General features: G+C 45.2%; 1 protein-coding gene across 1 annotated transcript in view; it reads left to right on the plus strand.

Annotated features, from left to right (window-relative positions):
* The first annotated feature begins 768 nt into the window (after positions 1-768).
* Positions 769-14,661, plus strand: part of MICOS10 (mitochondrial contact site and cristae organizing system subunit 10) — a 221,003-nt gene continuing 207,110 nt past the window's right edge. Inside the window, exon 1 of the mRNA XM_085609089.1 lies at positions 769-917. Within this exon, the coding sequence (XP_085465215.1) occupies positions 854-917 (64 nt within the window). The 5' untranslated portion in view covers positions 769-853. The remainder of the gene's footprint in view (positions 918-14,661) is intronic.

Below are 14,661 nucleotides of genomic sequence, written 5' to 3' on the forward strand. Positions count from 1 at the left end.
AAAAGGGGCAAGTGGCAAATTCAAAACCCTTCCTCCCCGCTCCCTGGACACAATGACTTTCCCGCCCCACAGCACCTCTAAATATCTCCTCGCCTCTCGCGCCTCCCTAATTACCCCTACCCCGCACCTGGGTGGCCGCTCCATTGTGCGAAACCACCCAGGGGGAAGACTGGCTCGCGCTCAGCGCCCCCTGGGTCCCCCCTTCTGACCTTCATGTTAGGGGGGTTGCTGCAGTTACAAGCCCCTCACTACTCACAACAGGTAATTAATTGTTGATATATCTTTTTGCATGGTCGTCATTGCTCATTTTATCACGACAAAATGTCACTCGAAGTGTCACACGTTTGGCAATATGTCACTCAAGCATATGCTGAAAGAATGGAAATGTATCACATAAGCAATCTGAGCACGTGCCAGTTATGGAATTTTCTGCTTTATTGCTTTCCTTAAAAGTCCTATCCTTGCTAGTCAAACGCTCTCCCATACCGTCTGCTTTAATTGCCGGTGCTGACTCTGCCACTATCTGCCACAACGAAACTCGTCCCCGCAGCCACCCACCAGAGTCAGTCTCCGGCACTAAGTTCTTCATCTTCGAAATCTTGCAAGTTCGAACGAGCGGGTATCCGAATACAACACTTTTTCGGTCAGACCACACATGAGAAATTTTAGCAGAATAAACTTGGAAAAAACGAGATCGAGGCTTGAAACGCAAGACTGCCGGATGCATCTCAGGGTAACCTTGGAACCCACCTGTCAATAGCGGACGAGCAAATCTCGCGATGTCTCCTTCTTCATGCTAGGGGAGCTGATAGACTCGCGAGAATTTGGATGAGGACCGGCGTTGAACAGACAGATGGCGGAAAAAGAGCTTGGGAGGAAATGGGACCGGTGCTTGGGGGACACCGCCGTGAAGCTAGGTGAGGAATCAGACGGCATGGTGACACTAGTCAGGGTTAAGTAACGAGGCACTACGTTGAATGCGGGCCAGCCCTGGACTGTTATAATTAACTGGTGGTTCCTATTGAACAGTATGTGGCGTAACGGCAAGCACTGTAGACTTTGGGAACCAGGTTTGAGGCTCGGCGTGGGTTCAGCATCCTGTAATTCTGGACTGATCATTTCAACTCCATGTGCCTGCCAAAAATGAATGTGTCCCTGTGTGACGTAACTGGTGCTCATGTAAAGCGCCCCAAGTAACTGGTGCTATGTAAAGCGCCCCAATACTTTCGGGTCGAGTTCGCGCTATTTAAAACAGCTCAAAAAATGTTTCAAAGGCTGCGGGATCTTGGATGGTGTTGAATCCTTGTGCTTTAGGCCCACATGCCGTGGAAAATAGACAGACACCAAACACCATGCTAGTAGTTACTAGTAATGGTCACGAGTACGTGCACTTGGGCTCCTTTATTAGCAGGGCACCTAATTGGTAATTCCTGTGTTGGATGGGTGTAGGTGAGTGTATAGGCCAGCCCTCAAGGGATTGGCTATCCAAACATTCAACTGTGTCCAATAGGACAAAACAGATGGTAGGCATAGCGTGAGATTTGAAGTCTATGGGACAGATGTACAAGCAGCTTGAGACACTTTTGCGTCACTTTTCCCTCGTTAAAAGTGACGCAAAAATGGCGCATGCGGCTTGTAAATCTACCCCTAAGAAGGGAACATTTGAGTACCCCGAATGCGTGTCCTGCTGAGGAGAGAGCCACGTGCGTGGACTCTGCGAGGGATAACAGTTTGCGGTGGTTTGTTTACAATGTAGATGGATGGTAGATGCATAGGTATCTCCAAGGACGCTGCGTAGGTTGGATGAACGAGGAGTATTCTGTGAGAATTTAGGAGGGAGGTGTGGCGCGTCCTAGGGACCTTTGCGTCATAGGGAGGGTTGTATGATTAACTGCCACGGGTATAGAAAGATGGGGAAATCCAGATCCAGAAATGATGGGTATTTAAGGATAGGCGACTCGCAAAAAATATCAAACCTAGGTCACGAGTTGTCTGATTGCTTCTGAGAGATATTTCCTTTTTTTTCAGTTGACATTCGTGTGACATTTATATATCCTTGAGCTGTTTAATGGTTTAGAAACTTAAGGTTGTTCCTGAAGTGCTTTTGCAAGGTCACTAACTCATTTTCGTAGACGCTCAGGTTTTCAGCGTGTGCCAGCTGGGGCGAGGCCTAAGAGGTGAAAGGTTTCCTTTTTCTATTGCTGCTCCATTGGAAGGTCAACCAAAGGCAAAACTCATCTGGGCTAAACATAACATGGGAACAGAGCACTTTTTCAATCACCATGTTGCTGCTACAACTTTATTCATAATGTACCCAAGCCACGCAGCAATCAAACGTACCATGGAAATGCAGTTAACATGTATTTACAAAGAATGAATTAGGGGTTAGATTTGAACTAAAACAGGTCCAGGCACGCAAAAAGTACCACTTTTTACAAATTGCTGCTATTTTACATAGTAGAACTGGGCAGTTCCACTGGACATGCAGAAAAGTGAATTTAGGTGATCAAAGTGGCTACATTGCATGTCCAGAGGGGTTGTAAAGCTGAGGGTGAAGACCGTGCCTAAAGGAACAGTGATTGTGAGTACGTAAATGGAGGTTGTGGATTGCACATCTGAGCCATATGTGGGCGAAGATTGGCAGTTCGAAGAATTCCTACATAATTTAACCTTATTTTTTTATACAGATAATAGTTGGAAAGAGGTGAGAGCAAAGCAGCAAGTTAATTTTACACATCGCATCTTTAAAAGCGTTCATTATCAAATTGATATTATAGTTCACCAGGAACACCCACAATACATGACCATGCACAAGCACCACACGAGGCCGGTGAACCATGTTAAGATCGCTATACACCCCAGACCTCTACATATGGGGCCATTGTTTAACCCTAAATGTTAGTTGCAGTGTTGATCCTCTTCTCAAACTTGGAAGTGCTAGCCCTACTTGAACTTTCCACCGAAAAACTTTAACGCAGCGATTCCTATCTTTTTGACTTCTGTAGACACCCACTGAATCATTACTGGGGGCCAGGGACCCCTGCCCTAATCAATTTTTATAATTTAAACATCAAGATACATACATAAATACCAAAACAAGTGTAGACCAAACAAATACACAAATTATGAAATATTTAATTCAGTTCACAAAATGAACAAATCACATTTTTTTATGTGAAGGTTGGAGCATTTCAATATGTAGTTTCTTGTAATAGACGAAGCGAAATGCTACACTCCAGCATATCATTTTATCCTTTTTGCTCCTAATGCATGTTTTTTCTGTGATTGCATACCAGTCCTGCTTCAACTGACGCCATCGGTTAATTTTGGATTCTGTTGGCTGTACTTTTGCTGCTCCTGAAAATAAGATAATGCCAACTTAAAGTTTGAGTTCTAATTTCAAATGCAGAGCATTTTAGAACTTTAAATTTTTTTGTGTATGTACTTTATGAAATTAAATATTAGTAGATGAATACACCAGTTGTGGACCCACTGAGTAGGTGTCTGTGATGCCCAGAGGTTTCCCAACCTAAGTTGAGAAATGCTGCTTTACAGGGAAGGGATCGTTTGGAGGGTCATAGTTGCACTGATAGCTAGTGATTGCTCAAATTGGTGGTGTGTAATACTTACCTCAGTGACACCAAACAAGCAATTGAAGCAAGGGTGTGAGTCAGCCTTTTTTTATTTTGTTTTTTAAATGGACATTTGTGGCGGCGGTGGAGATGGTTTCTCACCCAAGAAAATTGTTTGCATAGTTTAGGCAAACGGTACTTTTACAGGACGAATAACTTATAATAAAGAAGTCCAGTTAATACAAGCAGATGAGAAGTCTGTCAGCCCTTTACCGTGATGTCTATCTATACTTCTGCATCTCAATTCCTTGCATTTTTTTCTATCCACGCCTTGTAAATAAATTATTATAGGTTATGACTTAGAATTTCCTTGGAAGCGTTGACAAATAAAATTACACACATCTTGCAATCCCAAAGTCAAAAGGAGAATTGAGCTAGATTGATTTCACAGGTTCAATTAGGAGTGCCGTCGTGTAGGATTCAGTTCAGTGGCTTATCCAAATTGCAAAACTGTTTTATTACTATGATGTATTATTCCAATAAAAGCATATGGCGTCCTAAGGGTGCATTCTGTCAATACAATGTACTTCCTCAGTGTTTTTTACTTTGTAAGAAGGGGTAAAAGTTGTGGAACAATTTTCTGTAATTTGCCAGTTTCTCTTTGTGTGCCCTATTGATAAGAGGAACCCACCGACAGTACACCTCACCATTTCCCAATCAGCAAAAACTACTAAATGCCCAGTTAACATCCAAAACCGAGTTTGCTGTCATACAAAAAAATGATGTCTCTGGTTTGCGATGCTAGTCGTGTGTGGGCTCTCACCGGAAATCCTCTTTGTGAGGAAGAAAAAGGTGGTTGGAGGAGCCCTATGTGGAAGCGAAACCCCCACATTTAGGACACCCTAGAAATTCAAATTGTACACAATTTACTTATGGCTGTTCCACTTCTGAGGGATTGATTTTGTGTTAGGAAGTAACCTGCTCAGCATTACGCAAACATAAGTTTAGCAGAGCAGTAAATAAATAACTGGGACCACAGATGAACTGAGTTATAGATCAGAGGAAAAATGTAAGTTTTAATACAAAATCTCCTAAATAAAACCACATAGAGAGGTGTAAGATGCATGCCATGAAGGAACAAATGCAGAATACATAGTCAAAAATCATTTGGACTTAAAATAATTCTGAACAGCAAAATCGTAAGAGGAACAGACAGTATATCTATCTTGATGTTTAGGAACTCTGAAAGAATGGCCAGCTTCCCTAGTAGAACAGCAAAGTCATCTAATTCATCTGAATCACCCCCAGAATCAAGGGATTCTTATACATAATTTTCGCTTTGGAAATTAGCAAGCCACAGTTTCAGCATGTTGTGATACCAGGTAACATTTCTTTTTGACAAACGTAGAAATTCAGGTAAATATAACATTACATGTTAGAACTGTTCCATTTTTAGGGCTCGCGCCTGCGTTGCAGTGCGTAGCATTGCTCGTGCAGAAAGAGCCCTTTTGTATGGGGTTTTGAAAGCTGACCACACGCTCGTGCGTGTGATCAGCTTTCGCCGTCAGGCATTATCTTTCGTGTTTTTTTTTTTTTTTTTTTACAAAAAAAGGCACGCGATTGGGCAAAGGCGGGCGCATGTACCGCCTTTGCTACGCCGATTCCCCGACAGTGGCCAGCACGCGCAGCAGCGCGCGTTCGCCTTGCTGTCGCTGCCGCGCCCCTCCCCCCGCTCCTCTATGGTGCGCGCACACCACTAGTTGTTGACAATAGCGATAGTGACGCGATCGCTTTCAGTGCCGCTTGTTTTCTTTACTTTTGGTATAATCGCGGCACCCGCGCTTTACTTTTGATGTTATAAGTAAAGCGCTGGTGCCGCGATCATACCAAAAGTAAAGAACTAGAAAAAAACATCTTTCTTTACTTTTGCTATAATCGCGGCACCCGTGCTTTACTTTTAACATTAAAAGTAAAGCGTCGGTGCCGCGATGCTTGTTTTAGTAGGCACGGGTAGAATAGGGATTTGTTCAGAATCACAGGATGTTGAGCGGACGCCGAGACTCGCTTGGATCCCCAGCATCAGAGTCGGCCGCTCTGGTCGTTCGCTCTGGACAGCCTCCACAATGGCGATGGTCCTTCTGTGCTTGAGATCAGCTTTCCAAATTTGTATTTCTCCGAAAATAACCGACCCAGCTTCCTCTCAGACAATTGTTTAGTTTATTGTTATAAATATGGCCTGAACACCAATATTCAATCGTTTTAGTGAAGCAGTTTCTCTTAGCAGCGCTTCAAAAACACTGCACATTTTTGTGAGAAATTGGCGGTATCGAAGAGCTGCGAATGCTATCTTCGTTGTTGTTTTCTGTGTTTTTGAACTACACCTTAACGGTACTTCTTTTGTTATCTTCCCGAGAGGATGAAACGCGGAATGGACTCACTCACGATTCTAACCTGTGGCATGCAGCTTATGCTTGGGTTTCAGCAGCAGGCGCATTAGCCCTTGGGACTAGCTTACATGCACCGATGTGATATACATTGCACGCACAAGGGTGTTAAAGATTCCCTATCTCTAGCCTTGTGTTAATTGGCAGGCAGCCGGGTGCCCTGGGGTACTGTGCCCTGCTGTCCAGTGTTGGGGATTCTGCAGGCAGGTGGTACAACAACCACTGGCACATGTGAGGGAGCATGACGCCAGGCGTGCGGTTCAAGGTTACACAAGAGTACAACACCGCAGCAAGCAGACACACAGGAACAAGCCTGGGGTGTGCTTCTGTCCGGGATGTTAGCCCCCGCACTTCACTCTGGTACAATTAGTTCTAAAGCAGATGTTTCCCATACTCTGTTACCTAAAGTGCCTAATCACGGAATGTGTGCATACTAAGTCCCATCTCAGTTAATTTACACACTGCCCGATATTGGGCACACGTGAAATGTGATTAAATGCTCTGGTTGGGGCTAGAGAGCCATACGCTAAATGACTGATCCCATCACATGATGTGTGATCTAAGACAAGTCACTCCATGCCAGGGTCTCCGTTACGGGGGTGGATAGCTTGTCGCCCACCAGACCCTGTCAATCGTTGTCAACAGCTACCTAAACTCTGCCATAATCGTGCCGAAATGTTTATTTGGAGCCATCAAAGCCAGCTCTGGGAGACTAGGCCAGCAATTCTTAACCTAGGGTTCGCAGACCCCCGGGGCTCATCTAGCCCTACTCAGGGGCCCCACGACTGATTAGAAAATGAAATAATATTAGAAGGCCAATAAAGTATGGACATATAAAAAAGCGAAATTCAAAAATGTAAAACGCTCTGGAAATGTGAAAGAATTTGACATTGAAGGATATAAATGAAGATGGTAGAATTCTCTTGAATCGTGGAACCCGCAAAGGGTCAGGGGATGTTGTCCGGAGGATGGAGGCCTCAACTGGAGCACTGGTGTGTGCCACAAATAGAGCACGAATTGGGAGCAAATACACAACATTGTGTCCTGGAGTCTAGCATATCAGTTCATCTTTCAGAAATAAAATTACAGTTTGAAAAGTTCTAACCGTTCCATTAAAATTACGATTTCTGCTTAAATATTTCAAAAACTCCAACCATTGCATTAACACATTAAAATTCCGGTTTCTGCATGTTTTGTGTTTGTAAATTAAATAAAACATTTCATAGCTTTTTTGTTTGATGTATCCTTGTTTCTGTATCTTTGTGTTTTTGTTTTGGGGTTCAAGACATAGCTTGGGTGCGGTGTCTCCGCCTTCCAGTAGTGATTTACTGAAGGTGCCAAGCCAAGGGGCTGGGTGCTATAGGTGCAATTCCAATTCTTTTCCCAACGGAACAGACAAGGGGTGGTGCTTCCTGCACATCTAAAGTGTTGCTGTGTAGGAAACGCAGACACACAAAGCGGAATAAACCGAACCAGTACCCAGACCCTTTTAAGAGGGGAGGTGAACCCCTAAAGCTGTATGAGGGCTCTATACTGTCACGGGCTTGAAGGGTGTCACCCACCACAAATACCTAACTTCACTCTGCTTGGCGATACTGTTGGCTGAAAGGCATACTTGCATCAAACCATTGCATTCTGGGAGTTGTAGTCCTGGTTCATATCAATGAACCAGTTTGACTAAAGTTACAAATTACAATGGTTTGATGGAGGGAAAAGCTGGAAAGAAACATAAGGTGTCCGAGGACGTCGAGTCTGTCAGTAGCCTCCGGTCCGGTGCTTTAGACTTTATTCAGCTGTTGAAAGTGCCAGGCTTTACTGGGGCAAAACAATAACGCAATATAGTAACGTGAAAACATCAGTTTGTGAGGGACAGCTTCCACTGAGTGACACCCAGGGTCGGACAGGCAGTGCCAGACGGGCTGGCCTGTCAGTTCAGTGTGTGGGCCTTTTTTTGGGGTGTTTGTGGACCTCCTTTATGGTCTGGTGGACTGTTTTTTACTGTTGATTTTACTAATATTAAAAACCAGCATCTGCAGTAAGCTCAAATGCCTGGATCCTTCCACACCTTGTAAAACACTTATACAGGGTGTCTTTGCAAGTTCAAAACTGCCCCAATTTGCAAGCATGGGACACTTTTTAGGTTTCTAATTCACTAAAGGGGCGTCACCTGTTATTTGGAGCTGGGGCCTAATTTTTGTCCCAGTCCGGGGCGGTCCCAAAAACTCATGCCTGTCCCCTGGAGTCCCTCTAGGGATGTCACTTTGATGATCCGACACTGACAAGGTCCCAATACCAGCTCAATGTAGACAGGAAGCGGGTACACAGGTCTGCTGTCCCTTGCAGGCTTCCGTCCCTGCATTACACACATTCACAAGGATTTTCAGACCGAGTGCTGTCTTAAGAAAAATTATTTTTACAATAATTGCGGTACTATTGGAGCAGCATTTTGGTGATGCCCTGCAACAGCAGCTTTATGCCCCGTGGAGGGTTACATGTAACACATCCCACAGGCTTGATTTAGTCGCCAATGCAGCACCGACCCCCAGCCTATTAGCCCCCTCGGGCCCATGGATTGTATAGAGCGCCAGGCTGCTCCTCGAAGCTATGTTCATGCTATTTGAGTTACCTACAGAGCTGCATGGAAGTGATGCATTTACTTTCTGTGATCAGCAAGTCAGGACACACAAACACATTTGCGTTGGACTGAGGTGAACTGTGTGCTAATGCCCCAGAGGGCCAGAGCAGCAGGAGAATCCCCAGCCCCTGGGTTCCAGCCCTCCTGGGGTCAGAACTGGAGTGAAGTTTCAACAAGCATTGGCATAGTTAACAGGTCTCACCTTTGGGACCTTGTAAGTGTTTAGCCATGCAACAGTTGATGTTGTTGCACCAAGGATATTGTGCTGCATAACTAAATACTTGTAAGGTCTCAAAAGCGAAACCTATTGGCTATGCCAATGCTTGTTTAAGAAAGCATCAAGCAGCCTCAACAACACAACAACATAGTAAGGTAAACTAAATGCAACATTTCTAAATAATAGACCATACACCAAGAGTATTAAGCTGAGCAACGGTACAGTTGAAGAACAGAAAAGACATTGGCTTGTTACTAATTTTTAACAAACACAAAAAAGGTCATTCACAGTACATGCACATTGGAAGAACATACTTTGAAATCAGCTAGTCTCTTGTTTTGTGTGAGCGTGTGGAGAGAGAGAGAAAACTTAGCAGTGGTGTGTTTAGGGTTGTGGGTGTGGGTGTAGGGGTGGGAGCTACCCAAAATGGGTATGCCAATGCCCCTACTCCCCCTGAAAATAGCCAGTCTTTCCGCCCCCTCGGAGGGCAAATGGGGATGATAGCACCCTGATCTAACACCCCTGTGGTGGGGGGGAGGGGGAGGGCAGAAAGCCCACTAGGAACAAAGGATTTAAAAAAATGTACATTTAAGGGTTGGGCCTGGCATAAATGGGCATTGCAATGCCCCTAACCCACCCAAAAATAGGCACATTCTCAACCTGCCCCCCCCCCCCCCCCCACTGAGGGCTGATAGGAGGGGAAGCAGAGAATTCCCCCCCCCCCCCCCCGGGAGGTGACCGAATGTCCACTAGGAACCAGGGATTACATTTTTATGTACAATTTAGGTGTGGGGCCTGCCCAGAATGGCCATGCCAATGCCCCAACCGCCAGAAATATCCACATTCTTTCTGTCCCTCTTGGTGCAGGTGGGGCAATAGCTCCCGATCTGCTCCACTGGAGGGGAGTGGGCAGAAAGCCCACTAAGCACCAGGGAGTATTATCTTTAACCAGAGTAGGGGTGGGGCTGCACAGAATGGCCCCACACAAAAATTAATGGACAGTCTTTCTGTCACTATGAAGCCAGCATCTTTCTTATGTTTTTTTTTTTTTTTTTTTTTGTATTTGAGGGGTTGGAGCTGCCAAAAATTAGGGTGCCAATGTCCTTATCCCCCACCCCCATCCCCCCACAATAACTATAGTTTTTCATTCCCCTCTGGGGGGCACCTTGGGGCAATAGACCCCGATCCGCCCGGGGGGGGGGGGGGGGGGGGATGGGGGCGCAGGAAACCCACTAGACACCAAAGATATGTTTATGGGCATTTCAGGAAGCGAGCGGCCCCTTAGGCACCCCCCTTTTTTTATGCACTCATTTTGGCCATTTCTGCTCACCTTGGAGGCAGATCAGCAATATTTTAAGGTTCATCTGCTCGCAAAGGGTGGGGGCAGAAATCCACTAGACACTAGTGAACATTTCTATGGGTGTGTGAACTGGAGTTCGGCTGACTGTCTTTGTGTACTGGCGTTTGGCTGGCTGTATGTGAAGCTACATTTTGCTGGCTGTGTGTGTGTGTGTGTGTGTACTTGAGCTTAGGTGTCTGGACTAGCGCTTGGCTGGCAGTGTGCGTGGCCTGTCGCTTGGCTGGCGGTGTGCGTGGCCTGTCGCTTGGCTGGCGGTGTGCGTGGCCTGTCGCTTGGCTGGCGGTGTGCGTGGCCTGTCGCTTGGCTGGCGGTGTGCGTGGCCTGTCGCTTGGCTGGCGGTGTGCTTGGATGTCGCTTGGCTGGCGGTGTGCTTGGATGTCGCTTGGCTGGCGGTGTGCTTGGATGTCGCTTGGCTGGCGGTGTGCTTGGATGTCGCTTGGCTGGCGGTGTGCTTGGATGTCGCTTGGCTGGCGGTGTGCTTGGATGGCGCTTGGCTGGTGGTGTGGCTTGCATGGATCCTCCAGCGTTTTATTACCCAGAATTCCCTGCACATTTCAAATTTAGCTAACAATTCACACTTTCCTCAAATTTCTGTGTGGAAACGTTGTCAGATCACTGTGCTGGCACAAGTATCCCACTACCCAGCGTTCCCTCGGTTGCCTGATAAAAATGATACCTCACTTGTTTGGGTGCCCAAAGGAGAGAACCTAATAACGTATAAAATGAAAAACTGGGAGGGAACCAAAGTGGGTCCAAAAGGGCATTTTTATTTTCATAAGGCTAACTCTCTGCACCCACACAAGTGAGGTATCACTTTTTAGGGAGACTAAGAGGAATGCTGTGTGGTAATCTCACAACCTTCCCTCACAGAAATGTAAAGAAATGTGACTTTTTAACTAAATTTGAGGTTTGCAGGGGATTCTGGGTAAGAAAACGTTGGGGATCCACACAAGCCACATATCACTTGAGCTCCCAGGTGTCTAGTTTTCAGAAATGTCTTTGTTAGATTTCCATAGCTGGCTGCCGAGCCCGGGACCAAAATTTTGATGTCCCCGCAATACGTTTTGGGCCCTTCCCGGTCATGGGTACTTGGCCCACCCACACGAGTGAGGTATCATTTTTATCAGCAGACTTGGGGGAAAATGCTGATTGTGTGGAAGTGTGTGGCTCCTCATAGATTCAAGAACTTCCATCACAGAAATGTGATAATTTTATTTTTTGTGCAAAGTTTTGGGTTTGCAAGGGATTTTGGGTAACAGAACCTGGTGAGAGCAACACAAGTCACCCCCTCCTGTATTCCCCTGGCTGTCTAGCTTAAAAAAAAATCTATAGGTTTTCCTAGGTGCCGGCTGAGCTAGGACCCAAAATCTACAGCTAGGCACATGGCAAAAAAGGGTCAGTTTTCACTGAAAAATGTGGTGTCCACGTTGCGTTTTGGGCTTATTCCTGTCGCGGGCATGAGGCCCACCCATGCAAGTGAGGTTCCATTTCTATCGGGACACTTGGAGAAATGCTGAGTGGGTGGAAATTCGTTGCTCTCTGCAGATTACAGAACTTTCCATCACAGAAATGTGAGGAAAATGTTTATCTTTTTTTGTTTTTGGGGGGGTGGGGATATAGTTTGAGGTTTGCAAGGGATTCAGGGTACCAGAACATGGTGGGAGCCACACAAGTCACACCATCCTGGATTCCCCTCTGTGTCTAGTCTTACATTTTTTTACAGGTTTGCTAGGTTTATCTAGGTGCCTGCTGTGCTAGGGCCCAAATTCACAGCTAGGCACATTGCAAAACAAGCATTTGCAATGCAATAGGTCTCACAGTTGCAAGCGTTTAAGCTGTTGGCATTGTTAATGACAATGCCTTTTATTTATGTTACAAAAAAAAATACATAAATAAAAGGCATTGTCATTTACAATGGCAATAGCTCAAACTCTTGCAACTGCGAGACCTATTGCATTGCAAATGGTTGTTGCTAATTAGGATGATTAGTCAGTCTAACAAGCATATCACAGAGGAACTGAATCGCGAACAAAAATAAGTTCTAAGCCGCACGCCATATGAAATAAAGCTGTGCTGCGAGCCACAAATAAGAACAAGCATTGGCATAGCCAATAGGATTCGCTTTTAGGACCTTATAAGTATTTAGTAATGAATAGCACAATATCCTTGGTGCAATAACATCAACTGTTGCATGGCTAAAAACTTCTAAGGTCCCAAAAGCGAGACCTATTGGCTATGCCAATGCTTGTTTTTAGAAGCCTGGCATGCAGTTTTAAATGTAGGCTGGTAAGAAAGGTGCCAACCCAAGGGGCAAGGTCTAGAGAAGATGGGAAGAGAGGCGAGATAATGAGATAGCACGAATAGAAAGGTGAAGACATATCAGGTAAACAAAGTAGCGAGGCAGGTAGAGCCGGTGGGATGAAAAATAGAAAGATATGAGAAGTAGAGAGAAAAGAGGTGCAGATGAGGTAGAAAAATGAGGCTAATACAGAAGAAGGGCGAGGGAGAAGTAGAGTGGTGAAATAGGGAGAGAGACAGAGGTAAGACAGATGTATTAAACGAGCGAGACATTGGAAGCAGAGAGAGTGAACGGAAACCGTGATGGAGATAGAGAGATGAAAGCAAAGGGAGTGATAGATGGAGTGGAAGAGGTAGAGCGAGCATTGTAGAGAAAAAAAAAAATAATGGAAAAGGTGAGGGAAAGAGGACATCAATAAAAAGAGAGCCATAGTAGGCCAATAGGTGAGGTAAATTGAGAGGCTAGATAGTGTATGAGAAGTGGGGACGAGAGATGAGGCAGTGAGTTGTGAGGCAGAGAGAGAAATGAAAGAGAATGGTGAGGTAGAAAGAGGCATGCAAGAGGTAGAGAAAGGTAAGGAATAGATGGCAAAAATGATAGAAAGGGTAAGATAAAGAGATGAAATTAAGAGGGAGATTAAGTAAATGGAAGAGAAATGAAGGGGGATGAGATGCAAACAGCAGCAAGATGCAGAAAAAAGAGAAAGTGTAGAGAGAGGCACTTGAGGAGAAGAGAGGGGCAGAGAGCTAGAGATCTAGAGGTTGGATCGGAGAGATGTGGCAAGTTGAGGTCATGAGAGGTAAGTGATGTGGGGCACTGAGGTTTATTGAAAGAGGTGTGACGTACAGAGCGAGTTTAAAGGTAGATCAATAGTGTGGTAGGTACGTAGCCATGTATAAATAGACAGGTATAAAGGGGGTGTTTAGGTAAAGGAATGAGACATGGGACAGAAAGGTGCGACAGATAAAGAAATGTATTGGGTGGTACAGAGAAGTGACAGCTAGTCGCAGAGTGTGGTATGTAGAGCAGTAAGTTGGAGAGAAGGACAGGGATTTAGTCTCTGGTCAAGTAAAGAGAGTTAACTTACAACAAGAGAGGGAAAGATGAAGGAGGGAAATGTGAGTAGAGGTGGGAGGTAGAGAGGCAAAACAAACAGGAGCGAAGAGTAAGTAAATGGGAGGCAGACAAAGTAGAGAGGTAAAGAAGGGTTAGCAAGACCGGGAAATAGATAGAGCAAGATGTAGGTGAGGTAGAGAAAGAGGTGGATAGAGAGGTTGAGAAATGTGGGATGACAAGGGACCCGTAAGCCAGGAACACACCAGGTCTTTGTCCTTAAGCTCGTTACCAGTGCAGTAAACATGGCTCAGCCATCTGTAGATAAAGAGTGTGTCTTTATTTCAGGTAGAATAGTAGATTTCGTCAGCCATCAACTGCCCGCTTCCTAACTCCAGACTTCCTTCAGCAACTGTCCACACAACTCATCACATATAATGACGTCTGTTTCATCAGATTAATCTAACAGAAGCCTGTACCATATGAGCAGCTACCACAGAGAGCGACTTTTGTTTAAATTGCTCTTTATTGAGATTTTTATAATAACACAATACTAAAATGACACTCGTATCCTATTCCTGTCCTGTGCACAGAGGGGACACCACACAATATACAAGTTGCAGCACAGCTCCAGGAGGCAAACCGTCATTAAAAAACATTCCAGACAGTGTTCTGAGTGCGCTGTGGTGCACAGATGGGGCTTACTTGTTGAACTGAGAATTGGCACACCCTGGTCTCAATTGGAGGGAGGGTACTATAGGACGGTCTGGATGCTGTGAGCGAGGAAAGCAGACCTGGGTCATCTGCTTCATCGCTGAAGTATTTGGCAATGTGTAGCACACTAGAATATTCCTCGGTCTTAAAACGCATACAAGATCCACAAGGAGCTACATCTAACCAATGAAATCCATCCAGAGCTACAGCCTAATAGTAACTTAAATGCTCTCAAAGAAAGGAAGAAGAGAAAGAAGAAAGGAGATGAGAAAAGGAAAAAAACAGAGAAGTGAGACAGAAAGGAGGGGAGGGACAGAAATTAGTGACGAGAGGGAGAGGATTGGAGAACCAAAGGCAATTAATGGTG

This window comes from Triturus cristatus, chromosome 1_2, assembly GCF_964204655.1.
Source record: "Triturus cristatus chromosome 1_2, aTriCri1.1, whole genome shotgun sequence".
In the NCBI taxonomy this organism is placed as follows: domain Eukaryota; kingdom Metazoa; phylum Chordata; class Amphibia; order Caudata; family Salamandridae; genus Triturus; species Triturus cristatus.